We start from the raw sequence: 21,956 nt of genomic DNA, 5'->3' as shown, positions 1-21,956 counted from the left end.
CTCAATAGCCCCACCATCTGTGGGCAGAGAGCTCTGAAAGCAGCTACTGCTGCTGCCACCACACCAGGGCTGGGGCTGGGCCACACTCCTCTCTCAGCTAGGTTGGGACAGACCTTTCCAACTGACCTTCAGTGTTGTCTTTGGCATTTATGGGTTGAGAAATCTGTTAACCACCACAGCTGCTCATGATTCAGTCCCCTGTCTATGCTGTATGGCCCATGTTGGACTGTGTTTCTCTCCCAGCTCAGTGCAATAGACCTTTCCTGTTGATCTTCTTGGTTGTCTTTAGATGGAAATTTGTTTCACTCTGTCATTTTGTGGGTTCTGCAGCTCTAGAATTTGGTTAGAGTCATTCTTTACAGGTATTTGGAAGGGTTTAGGGCAGAGCCCAAGTAAGTCCGTGCTTTTACTCCACTATCTTGGCTCCACCACAAGATTATCTTTCTAAGCATAATTGACCTTGTAGTGACTAATAGAGGTACTTGTGTAACCTACTTTGTAGGGTTGTTATAAAAATCAAATTTAAAAAGGAATTTGAAAATGCTTTATAGACCATAAATTGTTATATACATACACAAACACAACCATACACATATTTGGTATCCCGTGGCTCATGAAATGTACTCCTAGTATGAAAGGGAGCTCAGGCCACTGTAGGTCATATCAAAAGGTAGGCTTTTCTGTTAATTAATTTATTTTTAGTTTTCCACATTCACTTCCACAGGATTTTGAGTTCCATATTTTCTCCCTCTCTCTCCTCTCCTTCCACCCAAAGACAGTGTGCATTCTGATTGCCCCTTCCCCTAGTCTGCCCTTCTTCTATCACCCCCCTTTCTTTCATCCCCTTCTCTTCTATTTTCCTGTAGGGCAAGTTAGTTGCATGTAAGAACAATTTTTAACATTCATTTTTAAAACTTTGAGTTACAAATTCTCTCCCTTCTTCCCTCCCCACCCACCCTCATTGAGAAAGCAAGCAATTCAAAATAGGGTATATATGTGTAGTTATTCAAAACTCTCCCATAATAGTCATATTGTGAAAGACTAACTATATTTCCTTCTATCCTATCCCACTCCCCATTTATTCTGTACTCTCCTTTGGCCCTGTCCCTCCTCAAAAGTGTTTGTTTCTGACTACCCCCTCCCCCACTCTGTCCTCTCTTCTATCATCCTCCCTTCTCTTATCCTCTTTTCCCCTACTTTCCTGTAGGGGAAGATAGATTTCCATATCCAATTGAGTGTGTGTGTTATTCCCTCCTTAAGCCAAATTCAATGAGAGTGAGTTTCACTCCTTTCCTCTCACCTCCTCCCTCTTCCCCTCCACGTTAAAAATGTTTTCTTGCCTCTTTTATGTGAGATAATTTACCCCTTCTACCTTTCCTTTTCTACTTCTCCCAGTTAATTCCTCTCTTTATACCCTTAATTTCATTTTTTAGATATCATTCCCTCCAACTACTCTAATACTGAGAAAGGTCTCATGAGTTACAAATATGTTTCCATGTTGGAATGTAAACAGTTCAACTTTAATAAATCCCTTATGGTTTCTCTTTCCTGTTCACAAAAGGTAGGCTTCTTAATGGTGCTGTCCACTAGGATACACCATTGTGTACAAACTCATGATGAGAATTGCTAAGAAAAGAGACATACCCTATCCTTGAGAGGTTTTCTTTTCAAGTATCCTAATCAATCTCCCCACTTATGTGCCTGACAGATACAACAACGTTACACCAAATGCCAGCTTTGTAGAACTGGATAAAAATGACCTGAGTGGAGAATCTAAGCACCTTTGCAGGTTTTAGGAAGACATGCTTATTCTATGCACCACCCCCACTCCATGGCTTGCCACATGCTGTGACGATTATGCCTTAGGGGCAGTTAGATCCTGTCTTCTGGGCAGAATCCCAACTAAATGGCTTCATCATTTAGCTATGAGTCTCCTCCAAAGTAATGCTGTTTAGGAGGGGACTGACAAACTGGTAAAATTTGGGTAGGAGATAATGAAATCTGTAGCTTGGGCAAATACTTCTAATAATCAAAATACTTGCTTTGGGGATAGTGGTGGGTAGTTGGAGATGGTGTGCAGAGTTCTGGGAATGGGGAGGTGATAAGGCATAGAGCCTGGTAGCTAACTAAGTATTCAGAGGATGGTGCCACCATCTCTTGGAAGGCATTTAGGATGTGACTCCTGAAATATAGGGTTGATAAGAAAGCAAACATAAGCTAAATTTTAGAAGTTCTAGTAAAAGTGTTCTATGAGACACAGCACCAAAGCATTCATGATTCACCCTGTTGAGCAGAAAAGTATCCACATAGGGAGAAGAAGGATCAGGTTGATCCAAGTTCAATGTTGGAGTATCCTTATTGGATATCCTTTCTATGTTATGGCTAGGCAATACTTCTTTTCTATTATTGTGTGTGGCTCAACTTGTAGCTCCAGAGAGGGCACTATATCAAAGTTTTATGTCATGCACGTCTGATTTGTTGCAGATCTTTTGTCATCCACTGTTAAGTCCTGCACTGTTTTGGAATCATGATACAGAAAAGAGCACATCAATGAGAAGATCTGATCAATGATTCTATTTTCTATAGATTTGTCTTAGATTAATGTAAGGGATTCTTCCAGTCTGAATTCAATTCTTGTCAATGGGAAAGCTTGCTTAGAAATGGGCACCTTTCTGACAGGCCACGTCATAAAGCAAATTAGAAAATGGGTCCAGATTGTTAGGTGTGGTTAGGGTTTGTCAGCATTGCAGATAACATCCAAGAATCATTTGTTACCAAGACGCAGATGGAGTAATTGCAAATCTTTTATTCTAAAAGCTGATTGATATTAGTAAAATTACAGAAAAGGCCATAATGACAAAGTAGAAAGTACATATTAGAATTAATTCTTCATCCTGGAGAGAAGCAACTTGAATAGAGACTGATAAACTTTTTTTCTATTTTGTTCTTTGAAAAGAGAGTTTTCATAGTTAGCTCAGGACCAGAACAGTTGTGATCTCAGGAACTTAGAGTGAGGCATATTGGTGAATTGCAAACACATTTTCAATCCATCGATTTTTGCAAAGAACACCATTATTATAAAAAATTAAAAAAACCAAGTTATCATAGTTTGTGCTCATTTTCATATTACTGACCTAGGAATTTAAAGCTAGGAAACAAAGGTGGTTTTTAATTTTCTTTTTAATTTCAGTGAGTCAGTTTAAGACATCCTTTATAGGACATGTGTGAACCCCTGAATGATTTGATGAAAAGAAACTGATGCCCAGGATTAAATGACACATTAATTTCTGAAGCTAATTAGGAATAGTATCTTACGGCCTCACTGTAGGCATGATATATATATTTTTTAAAATAATCATTGCTAGTGTTACTACGTTCTGATTATCCTCTTGATGGAAGCAAATTTCCAATAAGAAGTTTAATAGATTTTATCGGTGCATTGACAGGAAGCCTTGCAATGGGTCTTGACAGTTGGATTATTGCAGGAATATTGTTTTTTCAGTTTAGGACAGTTTGAAGCACCATCAGTGTATGAACAAGGATTAGCTGAAATTAAAGCAAACATTGAAAATTTTTCAGCTTCATTCTCCTTCCCAATATAGGCTATGCCAACCCAACCTATAATATGACAGATAACCAATTCAGCAAGAAATAATTTTGGCAGAACTTTTGGTGTTGTAAAGTACAGGATATCCAAACTATGACTAGAGGGCCACACACATCCTGTCAGTCCCACATGAAGCCTTTGAATCAAACATATAGCAGAGAAATGCCTTATCAAAGGTGTTAATACTGCAGCTAAAGGTAATATATTAACCTTTGCAAATTTTGAGGCAACATTATTACTTAGAGACACATGGGATTTTTATTTTCTTCCATGTAATATACAGACTAGGCATGGATAATTTGGCATTTTCTTGTGGGCCATGATCATGTGGATAAATGTTACCTGATAGTCGGCCTTCATTGTATTTTTGTTTTGAAAATGCCCAGAAACTGACTGTGACTATGACTCTTAATTCACATAGTATAACATTATTTTTCCTTGTAGCCTGATCATCAAGGTGTAGATACACTGAACTGAAATACTGAGATCACTTAGAGCAGCTTGAGTCATCTCATCAAACGAACCATCCATAACTGGTCATAATTAAATGGTTTCTATTGATACATTACCTCCCCAAAATAAAAATTGAAATCACTTTTGAATTCCCACAGTAAGTAAATTAATTCCCTCAAACTTACTGCACAAGTTGTTGCTACAGGAGTTTGCGCACTTGGCACATGATGTTCCTATTTCATAAGGGGAATTTTTTCTAGGCAGAACATTTCCACTGGAATATAAAAGAAGAGAGAAGACATTCAAGTCATTTTTTGACCTTGTTCTCAAATATTTTCTTTTACAATATGTTGCCAGAATGACATTAGCTATCAGTTTTATAGCTCCTTAATTAACTTTTCTAAAAAGTTACTTCAAAAGTAACCTGATTTTGGCAATGAATAAGGGAATAGAGAGACTTGGGGAAAGAGACTGATCTTGAACCCTGCAAGGACTTTTGGGAAAGAAAAAATGAAAGCTGTCAAAAGGGTAGGACACAATAGACTCATTTCACTTTGCATCAATTCATGTAAGTCTTTCCAGGTTTTTCTTAGAGTATCCTGCTCATTAAATCTTATAGCACAATAGTATTCCATTACAGTCATATGCCACAGTTTGTTCAGCCATTCTCAAATTAATGGGCATCACCTCAATTTTCACTTCTTTGCCACTAGAAAAGAGCTGCTGTACATATTTTTGTAAATATAGGTGCTTTTGCTTTTTGTTTTTTATCTCTTTTGGAAAACAGACCTAGTAGTGGTATTGCTTAGTCAAAGGGTATGCGTGGTTTTATAACCTTTTGAGCATTGTTCCAAATGGCTTTACACAATGGTTGAATCAGTTCACAACTCCACCAACAGTACATTAATGTCTTAATTTTCCCACATCTCCTCCAACATTTGCCATTTTCTATTCTATTAGTTAATCTAATAGGTGTGAGATGGTATCTCAGAGTTGTTTTAACTTGCGTGTCCATAATCAACAGTAATTTGGAACATATTTTTGTGTGACTATAGATGACTCTCATTACTTCATCTGAAAACTAACTGTTCATATCTTCTAATCATTTATCAATTGGGGAATGGCTCTTATTTTTATAAATTTGTCTCAATTCTCTATACATTTAAAAAATGAGACTTTTATCAGATAAACTTTCTTCAATTTTTTCTGAGTTATGATTGCCAATTGTATTTATCTCCATCCTATTTTCCCCTGTATATTCTATTCTCTCTCCATTTTCACCCCATCCCTCCTCAAAAGTGTTAAAAATGCTCAGAATCATTATTGGTTCGATAAATGTAAATTAAAGCAACTCTGGGGTACCACCTCAGACATATCAGATTGGCTAATATGACAAAAAGGTGAAATTTATATGTTGGAGAGAATGTGGGGAAAACTGGGATACTAATTCACTGTCAGTGTAGTTGTAAACTGATCCAACCATTCTGGAGAATAATTCGGAACTATGCCCAAAGGGCTATCCAACTGTGATCCAGCTTTGATCTAGCAATACCACTGTTAGGACTACATCCCAAAGACATATCCCCAACCCCCCCAAAAAGGAAAATAGAACTGTTTATACAAAAAATTTATAGCTCCCCTTTTGTGATGGTTAAGAATTGGAAATCAAAGGGATACCCATCAATTGGAGAATAACTAAAGTAGCTATGGTACATGATTGTAATAGAATAGAATATTTCAAAAATGACAAGCAGGAATATTTCAGAAAAACCCTGGAAAGACTTACATAAACTGATACATAGTGAAGTGAACAGAAGAAGGAGAATGTTGTACACAGTAACAGCAATATTGTACAATTAAGAACTGTGAATGACTTAGCTATTCTGAGCAATACAATGATCTAAGGCAATCCCAAAGGCCAAATGATGAAGCATGCTGTCTCTCTTTAGAGAAAGAACTGATATTATTTGAATACAGACTGAAGTGTACTATTTTCACTTTCTTTTTCTTTTATTCAAGTCTTCTTGTACACAATGACTAATAGGGAAATGTTCTACATAATGGACCATGTGTACCCTATATATGATTGTTTACCATCTCAGGGAAGGGGGAGGGGAGAAGAGGAGGGAAAAGGGATAGAATTTGGAACTCAAAACTTTCAAAAATATTAAAATTGTTTTAACGTGTAATTGGGGGGAAAATAAAACATATTAAAAAAAGAAGTGTTTTGCTTCTCACCACCATCTACCTTAATCTGCCCTCCCTCCTGTCACCTGCTTCCCCTTCTTTTATCTCCTTCCCCTCCTACTTCCCTGTAGTTTAAGATAGATTTCTATACCCAATTGAGTGTGTACATTATTCTGTCTTTGAGCCTATTCTGATGAGAGTAAGATTCAAGTTTTCCCCACCACTTCCCCTAGTTTTCCCTCCACTGGAAAAGTTTTTTCTTGCCTCTTTTATGTGAGACAGTTTACCCTATCCTATCTATCTCATTCCCTTTCTCCCAGTGCATTCCTCTTTCTCATGCTTTAATTTAATTTTTTTTAGATATCATTCCCTTATATTCAACTCACACCTGTATCCTTCTGTCTATATGTATTCCTTTTAACTGACTTAATAATGGGAAAGATTTTAAGAGTTATAAGTTTGCCAGTCAATGAGAGCCAGAGTGATTTGGGTTTAGGGCACAGTCCTTTAGAACTAAATCTAGCCCATAAATCTCATATTATCTTTTGAAATTTAAGCCATCAAATTAACATTCCTTTGGGCATGGCATTGGAGGAGCAAATGAGGCTGATGATTGCACAGCCTTCCTTCACTTAAATCCAATTCATTTGCATGTCATGGGGTCACTTCCCTGATGTCATGGTCATGAAGGACAAACAACAACAACAACAACAAGAGCAGCAGCAGCAACAACAATGAGTTACAAGTATCATCTTCCCATTTAGGAATGTAAACAGTTTAACCTTAGTAAGTCCTTTATGATTACCCTTTCCTGTTTACCTTTTTATGCTTCTTTTGGGTCTTGTATTTGACAGTTAAATTTTCTATTCAGCTCTGGTCTTTTCATAAAAAATGCTTGAAAGTACTCTATTTCTTTGAATATCCATTTTCCCCTGAAGGATTATACTCAGTTTTGCTGGGTAGGTGATTCTTGGTTATCATCACAGCTCCTTTGCCCTCTGTATTGTCATATAACAAGCCTTCTGATTCTTTGATGTAGAAGCTGCTAAATCTTGTGATATCCTGACTGTGGCTCCATGATTCTTAACTTGTTTCTTTCTAACTGCTTGCAGTATTTTCTCTTTGACCTGAGAGCTCTGGAATTTGGCTATAATATTCCTGGAAGTTTTCATTTTTCAAACTTTTTTTTCATTGCTTAAAACTTCCACAATTATTCTTCTTCCTACCTTCTCAGCTGAAAACCTTGCCTTGTATTTCACTGAAAAAACTTTGTGGTCATTCATCCTTTTTCTTCCATTCCTCATCACACATCACTCAAATGTCTTCTGTCATTATCTACTTCATGTTTTTTTCATATGGAGAGATTTCTCTTCTCCTTGCCTAGACAATCCCCTATATAAGTAAATGATCACATTCCATCTTATATCCTTTTGCAATTTAACTCTCTTTTATTCCTACTCTCTTATTAATCTTCAATGTCTCCCCATCTACAGACTGCTTCTCTATGCCCATGTCTCTTCCATACTCTCTTGACTGATCCATCCCCACTAATTATCATCCTATATATCTTCTCCTCTTTTGGTCTAAACTCCTTGAGAATGTTGTATGCAATTGATGTTTCTACTTCCTTTTCCTCCACTCGCTTCTTAAACTATTTTAGTCTGGCTTTCAGTTTCAGTGTTCAACAAAAATATTCTGTCCAAGATTACTAATGATTTATTTTCCAAATCTCATTGTCTTTTTTCAGTCTTCATATTTCTTGAGCTCTTAGTAGCCTCTGATACTGTCAATCTCCCTCTTTTCCTTGACAATAAGTTTTCCTCTAGGTTTTCATGCCCTCTTTCAGTTCTGATTGCTCTTTCTCTGTCTCCTTTGCTCATCCTTTCTTCACCAAAATCACACCTGATAACCATGAATGTCCCCCAAAGCTCTGTCCTGGGCATTCTTCTCTTATTCCTCTATTTTACTTGGTGATCTTATCAATTCCCACGACTCCAAAGATCATAGCTATGCTGATGACTCTAAGATCTACTTATCCAGCCCTAATGTCTCTCCCAATTTGCATTCTCCCATCTCTAAGCGCCTATTGTTGTTCATTCATTTCAGTCATGTGTGACTCTTTGTTACCCTATTTAGGGTTCTCTTGGTAGGGAGTCAGAGTAGTTTGACATTTCTTTCTTCAACTTATTTTACAGATGAGGAACTGGGGCAAATAGTGTTAAATGACTTGCCTGGGGTCACATAGCTAGTAAGTGTCTGAAGCCAGATTTGAACTCAGGAAGATGTCTCCCTGACTCCAGGCCTGGCACACTAGCCACTGTACCACCTAACTGTCCCTAAGTGCCTATTAGACATCTCAAACTGGATGTCCCCTAGTCATATTAAAATCAACATGTCCCAAACCAAACATCTTTCCCTCCAAACTTTTCCCCCTTGTTAGCTTTATTATTGCTCTTTTTAATTAATTTAATTTAAATTTATCTTCAGGTTCAAATTCTTTTCCTCTCTCAGCCACTGAGAATGCAAGGAATATAAAACTTAATTACATGTATAAAGTCATGCAAAATAAATTTCAGCATTAGTTAAGTTCTGAAAAAAAGCAAGAAAAAGAAAGAGAAAAAATACACTTCATTCTGCATATTGAGTTTATCAGTTCACTAACTGAAGATGGATAGCATTTTTTATTATGTGTCCTTGGGAATTGGGGTGGGTCATCATTGTGTTGATTAGGGTTACAAAGTCAATCAAGCAACCATTCAATAAACCTTTATTAAGCACCTAAAATGTACTAAGTATTGTTCTGTGGATACCAAGAGGCAAAAGACAGTTCCTGCCATCAAGGAGCTAATGGGAGAGTCAGCATGCAAAATATATATATACAAAGACAGTAATATATACAGGACAAATAAGAAATAATTAAGAGAGGGAAATGATTGGAATTAAGGGGGACTGAGGAAGGTTTTTGTAGCAGGTATTATTTAGGTGACATTTAAAGAAAGCCAGGTAGGTCAGTAGTCAGATTAGCTGCTAGGAAATCCTACCTCAGTTCTCTTATCAACTCACTATCCCACTCTTCACAGTGGCTCTTCCAAACCATTTCAAACCTCCTCAAAACTTCTAAGTCTCCCTCTCCCCGCTGCTATCTTAGCTGAAGATTTGGCCTTATATTTTATGGAAAAATGTTGAGGCCAGTCATGATAAACCTCCTCTTTTCCCATCTTCCTTATGTCTTATCACTCAGGTGCCTTCTGCCACTGTCTCCTCCTTTACCCTGATCTCATATGATGAAGCTGCCTTATTCCTTACCAAGGCTTATCTCTCTATTTTGTCAAGTGATTCCATTCTATCCTGTCTCTTATAATACATTATGGTCATTGTCATTTCAACTCTTTCACTTGTTTTCAGTCTCTTCCTCTCTATTGGCTCATTTCCTACTGCCTACAAATATGCTCATCTCTCCCCTATCATTCATTTATTTATTCAACAAAAATTTATTAAGTACCTACTTTGTGCCAGGTGTTGTGCTAATGCTAGGAATACAAAAAGAGGAAAAAGACAATCCCTGTCATCAAAGATATTACAATGTAGAGGGTGAATCAACAGGCAGATATGAAGCAAGCAATGGACAGGATAAATGGGAGATGATTAAAAGAGGGAAAGCAATTAAGAGGGATTGGAGGAGACTTCCCATAGAAGGTGAAAGTTTAGTTGGCACTTAAAGGAGGCCAATGAGCTCAGTAGTTGGAGTGAAGGAGGGAGAGCATTCCGGGCATGAGGGACAGCCAGAAAATGCCCAGAGCTGAGAGATGATGTGTCTTCTTTGTGGAAAAACCACAAGGCTAGTGACTGGGTAAAAGAGTATGTGTTGGGCAGTAAGGTGTTAGAAGACTGGAAAGGTAAGAGGACTCTAGGTTATAAAGGACTCTGAATGCCAAGCAGAGCATTTTGTATTTGCTCCTGGAAACAACCAGGAGCCACTAGAGATTACTGAATAGGGGAGTGACATTATTGCATCTGTATTTTAGGAAAATCACTCTAGTGCCTGAAGAGAAAATGGGTTGGAATGGGGAGAGACTTGAGGCAAGCAGACCTACCAGCAGGATATTGCAGTAATCAACACATGAGGTGATGAGGGCCTGCACAAGAGTGGTGGGTGTGTCAGAGAAGAGAAGGGTGGGGGTGGTGGGTGGTATTTGAGAGATCTTGCAAAGGTGAAATCTATAGGCCTTGGCAGCAATTTGGTTATGAAGGTGTGTGAAAGATAATGAAGAATCCAAATCTGAGGGACTATGGGATGATGAAGTTGTATTCTACAATAATAGGGAAATTAGGAGGGGAGAGGTCTGAATTCTCTATTAAACTACTAAAGTGATTTTCTTAAAACACAGATCTGATCACATCATCCCCCTTCTCCAAATCAATAAATGCCAGTGGCTTACTATTGCTTCCCGGAGCAAATACAAAATGCTTTGATTGTATTCAAAGTCCTTCATAACCTAGTACCCTCTGACCTCTCTACCTGTCTTACACCTTACTCCCTATCGTGTACTCTTTCATACAGTGATACTGGGCTCCTGTTTTTTTTTTCATGAACAAGCCTATCTTTTGGCTCTGGCTTATTTTTTCTGACTGTCCTTCATGCCTGGAATACTCTTTCTCCTTCGCTCTGATTGCTGACCTGTCTTTAAGTCCCACCTAAAATCATACCTGCTACAGGAAACCTTCCTCAATCCCTCTTAATTTCAGTGACTGTCATTTGCCTCTTTTTTGTATCCATAGCACTGCTTAGCACAGTGCCTGGCACATATTAAGCACTCAATAAATGTTTCTTGATTTATTGGTTGATTGATTTAGTAATAGATCAACACAATGATGACCCATCACAATCCCAAAGGTCACATAATAAAAAATGCTATTCAATTCCAGTTAATGACCTGACAAACTAAATATGTAATATTTCTAGTGCTTAACGCAGTGTGTGGCACATAGCAGGCACTTAATAAATACTAGTTTACTGATTGCCACTTATTTGGATGCTATTTTGTGTTTAACAAGGTGCTTCCATCACAACCCAGGAAGGCTAATGATGACATTGTTACTAGAACCATTTAATAGATATGGAAACTGAGACTCTGAGAGGTGATGTGATTTTCCCATGGTTTTGTAACTAGTTAAGATGGTAATCAGAATTTTTTTTTATTACTCAGAACTCAGGAATCTCTCTAATATACCATGTTGTTTCATTCATATGAAAAAACTTCCATTTAATAGTTGAATTGGAACCATTTGAAATTCTTTTTTGAAGTTCATTTCTACAGTCATATGTATTTTCCTCTCATTTATTACAACTTGGTAGAGTTTTCTGGATGGATTCAAACATTTCAAATAGTGTTATTAATGTTACTCTTTTCTACAAATTCTATTGTTTTTACTTACGCAGGGCAGTAATGGCAAACATAATAGTACTTGTAAGAAGCCTTAGGACATTCAGCAACTGCACATCCAAGCTGATGACTTGCATACCACATTACCTAGAATGTAAAAAGCAAATTACATAAGAATATTTTTGAAAGTATGAACTCTCCTATGCCAAACAACTCTTCCATGTTGCAACAATCCATAATTCCTTCCTTTTTTTGTGGGGAGAGGTAGATTGGAGTGGGGGCAATGGCTTCCCCAATATAAATAAATAACTACTTTTCCTTCCCTGTATAGTTTACTTTATCTGTGTCAAGGGAAAAAAACAAAACAAAACAACAAAAAAACAAAATACCACCATCAACTGGAGATTCCTTCTGGTAGTTCTCTCTACACATAGTAAAAATAGTGCCCAGACAATAGGCAAGAATTGTCATAGGGCCTAAATTAGAAATATCTGCCACTTGGGTAAGTCTTAGGTGAGATTTTTGTTCCTAACACAGTCTACAAGGACCTGTGCTCATTTCTACTCCATGATGAGTCATTAAAAGAGAAATGTGGGTATTATGGCAAGCCATCAAGGTAAGAACTTCTTCAACCTTGTAAAATGGAAAAAAAGTTTAAGCTTTTAGTATTGCAGCTGCAATGGGGTCTACATCCAGGTGTTTGACATTTCTGCCTTCATCTTATATTAAGCCATTTTACCAAAATCCATATGACACACCTCTTAGGTAATTAAAAAAAATAACTTTCCATGAAGGTTCAGGACTACCATAGTTGGCAGTCTTGGAGAATATAACAAATCTTCCACTATTTACCTTCAAGTGCATGGAATAATATATGTGTTGTTTATGTTAGTTTGGTCCAGCAAATTTTCTTTCTTTCTTTTTTTTCTAGTAAATTTTCTTCTAAGGGTCAAACAGGCCATCCTGAAAATTTTGTTTGTTTCAAATGATTAGGTTTTTAAAAATATATATATATGTATATATGTATATATGTATATATATATATATATATATATATATATATATATATATATATATATAGATTATTTTTAGTTTACAACACTCAGTTCTACCTAATTTTGAGTTCCCGATTTTCTTCCCTCCCTTCCCCCTCTCCCTCCCCAAGATGGCATGGAATCCCATATAACTTCCATGTATAACTTCGCATTGAATTTACACACCAGTCGAGTTGTGGAGAAGAATTATGATCAATGAAATGAATCATGAGAAAGAAGAAACAGAACCAAAAAAAAAAACCCAAACCCAAAAACAAAAACAAAAGAGACAAAAAAAGGGGGGAAAAAGGCGAGCATGAAGTATGCCTCAATCTGTATTCATACTTCATAGTTCTTTCTCTGGATGTTGATAGTATTCTCCATCATGAGTCCTTTGAAGATTAGGTTTTTAACAATTGGAATGGCTTCCTTGTTACATGAAGTATCAAAATACAAGCCCATAGAGAACTGAAATTCCTGATATTTAGGTGTACTTTGCACTGTCTTGTGGGATATCTTTCAGATCCAGCTTCAATAAGTACTATTGATAATATATAGAAATGCTGATTTATGTGCATTTATTTTATATTCTACAACTTTTCTAATGATACTAATTGTTTTGGCTATTTTTCTACTCGACTCTCTAGGGTTCTTTAAGTATAACATCATATCATCTGAAAAAAGAGTGCTAATTTTGTTTCCTCACTGCTTATATTATTCCTACAATTTTTTTCTGGTCTCATTTCTATAGGTAGCATATCTCTTATACTATAGTAAAATAATAATGATAATGGGCATCCTTTCTTTACCCTTGTTTTGATTGGAAAGGCTTCTAGGTTATTCCCATGACAGATACTGCTCGCTCTTCATTTTAGACATTATCATTTTAGTGAAAGCTCCATTTATTCTTTTCTTGCTAATATTTTTAATATGAATGGGAGTTGTAATTCATCAAAAGATATTTCTGCATCTATTGATGTATCATATATTTTTTGTTGTTTTCATTATTGATATCATCAATCATGTTGATAGTTTTCCTAATATTAAACTAGTCCTGCATTCCTGGTATGGAAACAGCCTAGTCATAATGCATGAGAATTGTGATAAATTAATGTAATCTTCTTGTTAAATTTTATTTAAATTTTCATTAGTATTATTAGGAATATTGGTCTCTAGTTTTCTTTCTCTGTTTTTGTTCTCCCTGCTTTAGGTTTCAAAATCATATTTGTGACATAAGAAGAATTTCATAGCACTGCTTGTTTGACTTTTTCTTTTCAAAAAATTGTATGCGAATTAATTGATCTTTAAATGTTTGGTAGAATTTTCTTATAAAGCCTCATATATTTCCTCTTCCTTAGGACCTTCATTTAGGGCTTGTTCAATTTCTTTTCCAAAGCTAGAGTTATTTATTTCCTCTTCTGTTAATCTGGGCAATTTATACTTTTATAAATATTCATCCATTGCATTTAGATTGTCAGTTTTATTGGCATATAATTGGGTAAATTAACTCCTAATAATTGCCCTAATTTCATTATCTGGTTTTCCATTCACCATTCACACTTTCAATACTGGTAATTTCATTTTCTTCTTTCTTTTATTTTAAATAAAAATAGCAAATGATTTATCTATTTTTTCCATAAAATCAGATCCTAGTTTTATTAGCTCATTTTAATCCATTTTGTTAATCTCTCCTTTGATTTTCAAGATTTCTCTTTTAATCTTTAATTGGGAATTTTTAATTTGTTGTTTTTGCTTTTTTTTTATTTGCATGCCCAATTTATTGGTCTGCTTTTCCTCTCTTTTATTGATGTGATCTTTTAGAGATACAAAATTTCCTATAACTATTGCTTTGACTTTACTCCACAAATTTTGATATATTTCTTGTTGTCGTCATTAGCTTTAATCAAATTATTGATTGTTGATCCCAGTGGCAGAGCCAAGATGACAGAATAAAGGCAGGGACTTGACTAGACTCTCACTAAACCTCTATAAACATCTTCAAAATCACTCTAAACAAATTCTGGAGCAGAGGAACACACAAAAAGATGGAGTGAAACAAATTTCCAGCCTGAGACAAGTTAGTACGTCAGCAGGAAAGGTCTGTTCCACCAGGGTGAGAGAGGAACATTGTCAAGCACAAGGCTGCACCAGCACAGACTGGCCCAAGCAAACCTGGAGCAGGCCTCAGGGTTACTGAATCAGTGGCAGCAGTGGCAGTTTCCAGACCTCTCATCCCACAGACACCAAAGACAATTTAGAAGGTCAGCAGGAAAGATCTGTCAAATTTGGGTGAGAGTGGAGTATAGTCCAGCACAGGTTGTGCCAGCACAGCCCCAGCCACAGCAACAGAAGCAGGACTTGGGAATATGCAGTGGCAGGGTCGGGGTTGTTTCTGGAGCTCTCAGTCCAGGTTGAACAACTGGGTAGAAGGAGATAACAGAGGTCTTTTTGGTAGCACTGGGGCAGGACTCTAATGATTGATCCATACTTGGATTTGAGCCACAGTCCTGGGTAGCAATCCCAGGGTGAGGAAGAGCAGTAACACACCAGTGCTTGTGGCCACAGTGGAGAGGGGACCCTGCTCACCATTCTAGGGCAGAAAAGCGTGCTTTTGATCACTCATAGACTAGAGCACAGGGCAGGAGAGTAGTAAATACTGCTCATTAGATCCTACCACCTTGGAAAAACTGAAAACTTACAGGTGCCTAGAATTATCTCTGAAAACAGCTTCACAAAATCCCTGAAGCTTGGGACAGTTTGCCATTCACCCTAGAAGGAGAGTCCTACCTTAACAAAGAGTCAAAGAGTCAAGTAATGGGCTGGGAAAATGAGCAAACAATGGGAAAAAACTCTGACTATGGAAAGTAACTATGGTGACAAGGAAGATCAAAATACACCCTCAGAAAAACACAATAAAGTCAAAACTCCTATATCCAAAGCCTCCAAGAAAAATATGAATTGGTCTCAGGTCATGGAAGAGCTCACAAAGGATTTTGAAAATCAAGTAAGAGTGACAGAAGAAAAATTGGGAAGAGAAATGAGAGTGATACTAGAAAATCATGAAAAAAGTCAACAGCTAGGTAAAGAAGACACAAAAAATACTGAAGAAAATAACACCTTAAGAAACAGACTATGCAAAGTGGTAAAGGAGATCCAAAAGCTTACTGAAGAAAATAATTCCTTAAAAATTAAAATGGAGCAAATGTAAGCTAATGACTTTATAAGAAACCAAGAAAAAATAAAACAAAACCAAAGAATGAAAAAATAATAGAAGACAATGTGAAATATCTCATTGGAAAAGCAATTGACCTGGAAAATAGACCCAAGAAAGATAATTTAAAAATTGCACTACCTGAAAGCCATGATCAAAATAAGAGTCTAGACATCATCTTTCAAGAAATTATCAAGGAAAACTGATATTCCAGAAGGAAAAATAGAAATTGAAAGAATCCACTGATCACATCCTGAAAAGATCCTAAAATGAAACTCCCAGGAATCCTATAGCCAAATTCCAGAGTTCACAGGTCAATGAGAAAATATTGCAAGGAGCCAGAAAGAAACAATTCATGCATCATGGAGCCACAATCAAAATAACACAAAATTTTTCAGCTTCTACATGAAGGACTGAAAGGCTTGGAATATGATATTCCAGAGGGCAAAGGAGCTAGGATTACAACCAAGAATCATCTACACAGAAAAACTGAGTATAATACTTTAGAGGGCAAAATGGATTATCAATGAGATAGAGGAATTTCAGGCATCCTTGAGAAAAGTCCAGAGCTGAACGGTAAATTCAACTTTCAAATACAACACTCAAAAAAAAAAACCATAAAGAGGTAAACAAGAAAGAGAAATCATAATGGACTTATTTAACTGCTTACATTTCTATAGGGGAAGATGATAATTGTAACTTATGAGACCTTTCTCATTATTAGTTAGGAGTATATAAATAGAAGGTATACTTGTTAGTTGAATATGAAAGGATGATATCTTAAAAATAAACTTAAATGGTGAGAGAAGAATATATTGGGAGAAAGATAAAGGGAGAGGCAGAATGGGGTAAATTGCCTCATATATAAGGGCAAGAAAAGGCTTTTACACTGGAGGGAAAGATGGGGGAGGGACAGGAGAGTGAGTGAATCTTACTCTCATCAGAATTGTCTCAAAGAGAAAATAGCATACACTTTTGGTGATAGAAGGGAGGGCAGATTGGGGGAGGGGCTAGTCAGAAGCACAACACTTTTTGAGGAGGGACAGGGTAAAAGGAGAGAAAGAATAGAATAGGTGGGGAATAGGACAGAGGGAAATACAGTTTCACAACATGACTATTATGGAATTGTTTTTAAGATTATGCCTGTATAGCCTATATTGAATTGCTCTCCTTCTCAATGAAAGGTGATGGGGAAGGAAGAAAGGTAAGAATTTGGAACTCAAAGTTTTAAAAATGAATGCTAAAAATGTTTTTACATTTAACTGGAGAAAGATAAAAGACTAAATAAAAATATTTTAAAAGGAATTATCGATTGTTTCTATGATTTGTTCTTTGACTCATTCATTCTTTAGTATTATTTGGTTTGAGATTAATTTTTAATTTATGTTTCAAAGGCTTTTTATTTAACCAACCCATTTTCCATTAAACTAGTCATTTTTGGGGGGCCAGCCATTGGTTTTCTGCTTTCTAATTTCATTAATTTTTATCTGAGTATTTCTATTGTAATTTGGTACAAAAAAGGTACATTAGAAAAATATAGTTTCCTTATTTATCTCTTTAAATTAGGTCTATTTTTGCTTTTGCTTTGTTTGAAGTTATGATTGCCACTCCTGCCTTCTTATTGTTGTTGTTGTTGTTCTTTTTCTTTTTTAACTTTAACTGAAGGATAAGAGGTTCTGCTTTAGCACCTTACTTTAACTCTGTATGTGTCTTATGGATAAATTGTACAAGCGTATCTCTTGTAAATAACAGATTATTGGATTCTGTTTTCTTTTTTTAAATATAAATTGTATTTGGACACATTATTTGAAATCATATTCAAAAAATGTTAGAGAGCTAATATGCTACAGTGGATAAAAATTCAACTTCAAAGGCAGAAAGAACTGAATTCAAATCCTGCATTAGATACATCCTCTCTTCGTGACTGTGAGCAAGTCACTGAACCTCTCAGGGCTTCATTCAATTCTCAAAGACTCTAAGTTAAAGAGAAGGTGATGTCTTGCAGTGAAAGAGGGAGTTTCCTAATATAGAGTTCTCTATTCTAATAAAATTCCAGGTCTAGACTCTGTCCCCAATCCCTTTTTATTTTTTTTTAATTAAGATTTTTTATTTTTAGTGTACAACACTCAGTTTCTCACGATTTTGAGTTACAGATTTTCTTTTCCCCCAAGACGGCATGGAATCTGATATATCTTCTATATAACCGATATAACTTTGCATTAAACTTATTTACATAATAGTAAAATTGTAAAGAAGAATTATGACCAATGGAATGAATCATGAGAAAGAAAAATCAAAAACAAAAAAACAAAAACAAAAGAAAAAAAAGGAGAGCAAATACTTTGCCTGAATCTGAATTCAGACTCCATAGTTCTTTCTCTAAATGTAGCTCTCTTCATCATGAGTCCTATGGAGTTGTCTTAAAATCTTGTATTGCTGAGAAGATCCAAGTCTATCAAGGTTAGTCCTCACAGAATTCATATATTTGTGGTTGTGAATAATGGTCTCCTGGTTCTGCTCCACTCACTCAGCATTATATCATGTAAATTTTTCCAGGTTATTATGAAGTCCGTATCTTCCCCATTTCTTATCGCACAATAGTATTCCACTACATTCATATTACTACAACTTGTTCAGGCATTCCCCAATTGATGGGCATCCCCTTGATTTCCAATTCTTTGCTATAACAAAAAGAGCCACTATAAATATTTTTTACATATGGGTCCCTTTCCCATTTGTGTGATCTCTTTGGGATACAGCCCTAGAAGTGGTATTGCTGGGTCAAAGGGTATGCACATTTTTATAGCCCTTTGGGCATAGTTCCAGATTTCTCTCCAGAATGGCTGGATCAATTTACAACTCCACCAGCAATATAACAGTGTTCCAATTTTCCCTCATCCTCTCCAGCATTTATCATTTTTTTATTTTGTCATGTTAGCCAATCTGACAGGAGAGATGTGGTACCTAAAGGTTGTTTTCATTTGTATTTCTCTAATCAGTAGTGATTTAGAGCATTTTTTCATATGGCTATAGATATCTTTAATTTCTTCCTCTGAAAACTTCCTGTTCATATGTTTGGCCATTTCTCAATTGGGGAATGACTTGTACTCCCATAAATTTGGCTCAGTTCCCTGTATATTTTAGAAATGAGGCTGTTATCAGAGACACTAGTTGTAAAGATTTTCTCCCAATTTTCTGCTTCCCTCCTAATCTTTGTTGCATTGGCTTTGTTTATGCAAAAACTTTTCAGTTCAACATAATCAAAATTATCCATTTTGCATTTTGTAATGCTCTCTATCTCTTGTGTCATAAATTCTTTCCTTTCCAATAAATCTGACAGGTAAACTATTCCTTGCTTTCCCAAATTGCTGATAATATCAGCCTTTATTCCCAAATCACAAACACATTGTTTTGGTATATGGTGTAAGATATTGGTCTGTGTCCAGTTTCTGCCCTACTATTTTCCAGCAGTTTTTGTGAAATGGGGAATTCTTAACCCAGAAGCTGGATTATTTGGGTTTATCAAAGAGTAGATTTCTATAGTCATTGACAACTGTGTACCTAACCTATTTCGCTGATCCACCACTCTGTTTTTTAGCCAGTACCAAGTAGTTTTGATGACTGCTGCTTTATAATACAGTTTAATATCTGGTATGGCTAGGCCACCTTTCCTAGCATTTCTTTTCAGTAATTCCCTAGATATTCTTGACCTCTTGTTTTTCCAGATGAATTTTGTTATTATTTTATCCAGCTCTGTAAAATAATTTTTTGGTTGTTTGATTGGTATGAAACTGAATAAGTAAATTAATTTAGGTAAAATTGTCATTTTTATTATATTAGCTCAGCCTAACTATGAGGAACTGATATTTTTCCATTTATTTAGATCTGACTTTATTTCTGTGAAAAGGGTTTCATAATCATGTTCATATAAGCCCTGGGTTTGTTCTTGAAGATAGACTCCCAAATATTTTATATTGTCTACAGTAACTTTAAATGGAATTTCTCTTTCTCTTGCTGTTGGGCTTTGTTAGTAATGTATAGGCGTGCCAGGGATTTATGTGGGTTTGTTTTATATCCTGCAACTTTGCTAAAGTTGTTTATTATTTCAAGTAGTTTTTTACTTGATTTTCTAGGATTCTCTAAGTAAATAATCATATCATCTACAAAAAGTGATAATAAAGTTTCTTCTTTGCCTATTCTAATTCCTTCAATTTCTTTTTCTTCTCTTATTGCTACAGCTAATATTTCTAGTACCAAATTGAATAATAGGGGTGATAATGGATATCCTTGTTTCATGTCTGATCTGACTGGGAATGCATCTAGCTTATCCCCGTTACAAATAATGCTTATTGATGGTTTTATGTAGATGCTATTTATAATTTTAAAGAAGGCTTCCTTTATTCTTATGCTTTCTAGTGTTTTTAATAGGAATGGGTGTTGTATTTTGTCAAAGGCTTTTTCTGCATCTATTGAGATGATCATATGGTTTCTGCTAGTTTTGTTGTTGATATGATCAATTATGCTGATAGTTTTCCTAATATTAAACCAGCCTTGCATTCCTAAAATAAATCCTACCTGGTTGTAGTGTATTATTCTTGTGATAAGGTGTTGCAATCTTTTTGCTAATATTTTATTTAAAATTTTTGCATCAATATTCACTAGGGAAATTGGTCTATAATTTTCTTTCTCTGTTTTGATTCTTCCTGGTTTAGGTATTAGTACCATATATGTGTCATAAAAAGAATTTGGTAGGACTCCTTCTTCACCTATTTTCCCAAATAGTCTATAAAGTATAGGAATTAATTGTTCTTTAAATGTTTGATAGAATTCACGTGTAAAACCATCTGGCACTGGAGATTTTTTTTGGGGGGAGTTCATTGATGACTCGCTCAATTTCTTTTTCTGTGATGGGGTTTTTTAGGTATTTTATTTCCTCTTCTCTTAACCTGGGCAATTTATATTTTTGTAAATATTCATCCATTTGCCTAAGGTTGTCAAATTTAGGGGCATACAATTGGGCAAAATAATTCTTAATTATTGTTTTAATTTCCTCTTCTTGAGAGGTGAATTCACCCTTTTCATTTTTGATACTGGTAATTTGGTTTTCCTCTTTTTTTTAATCAAATTGACCAAAGGTTTATCAATTTTATTGTTTTTTTTCATAAAACCAGCTCTTGGTTTAATTTATTGTTTTACTAGTTTTCTTGATTTTAGTATTATTAATCTCTCCTTTGATTTTCAGTATTTATAATTTGGTATTTAATTGGGGATTTTAAATTTGTTATTTTTCTAGCTTTTTCAGTTGCATGCCTAATTTATTGTTCTTCTTTTTCTCTGTTTTATTCATGTAAGCATTTAGAGACATAAAACTTCCCCTAAGAAGTGCATTTGCTGCATCCCATAAGTTTTGGTATGTCATCTCATTATTGTCATTCTCTTGAATGAAGTTATTAATTGTTTCTATGATTTGTTCTTTGGCTCACTCAATCTTTGGAATTAGATTATTTAGTTTCCAATTAATTTTTAGTTTATTTTTCCATGGTTCTTTATAAGAAATAATTCTTATTGCATTACTGTCTGAAAAGGATGCTTTGACTATTTCTGCCTTTATGGACTGGATTGTGAGGTTTTTATGCCCTAGTATTTGGTCAATTTTTGAGTATGTGCTATGTACCACTGAGAGGAAAGTCTATTCCTTTTTATCCCCATTCAGTTTTCTCCAGAGGTCTATCATATCTGCCTTTTCTAAAATTCTGTTCACCTTCTTAACTTCTTTCTTGTTTATTTTGAGGCTAGATTTAGCAAGTTCAGAGAGGGGGATGTTAAGGTCACCCACTACTATTGTTTTGCTGTCTATTTCTTCCTGTAACTCCCTTAGCTTCTCCTCTAAGAATTTGTGAGAGAGCTCCAGTAGTCCTTCCTTTCACATCCCCATCTTGGCTGTGCCACCCTGGAATTTGTTTTGTAATCTATTATGCTCTCCATTTCATTAAGGGCCCTTGTCTTCTCCCCCTGGGAAGATTATTATCAGTTTTGCTGGATGGATTAGTTTTGGTTGTAATCTTAGGTACTTCACTATC

The 21,956-nt window shown here is 35.7% G+C and overlaps 1 protein-coding gene across 1 annotated transcript in view; it reads right to left on the bottom strand.

Moving 5' to 3' along the window:
• Positions 1–3,418: 3,418 nt before the first annotated feature.
• Positions 3,419–21,956, bottom strand: part of LOC118858538 (cysteine-rich secretory protein 3-like) — a 38,402-nt gene continuing 19,864 nt past the window's right edge. Inside the window, exons 5-7 of the mRNA XM_036769105.1 lie at positions 11,684–11,778; positions 4,246–4,334; positions 3,419–3,546 (exon numbers count right to left, since the gene is read on the bottom strand). Of these exons, the coding sequence (XP_036625000.1) occupies positions 3,419–3,546; positions 4,246–4,334; positions 11,684–11,778 (312 nt within the window). The remainder of the gene's footprint in view (positions 3,547–4,245; positions 4,335–11,683; positions 11,779–21,956) is intronic.

Source organism: Trichosurus vulpecula, chromosome 7, assembly GCF_011100635.1.
Source record: "Trichosurus vulpecula isolate mTriVul1 chromosome 7, mTriVul1.pri, whole genome shotgun sequence".
Lineage (NCBI taxonomy): Eukaryota > Metazoa > Chordata > Mammalia > Diprotodontia > Phalangeridae > Trichosurus > Trichosurus vulpecula.
This window is presented reverse-complemented; position numbering and strand designations above follow the sequence as displayed.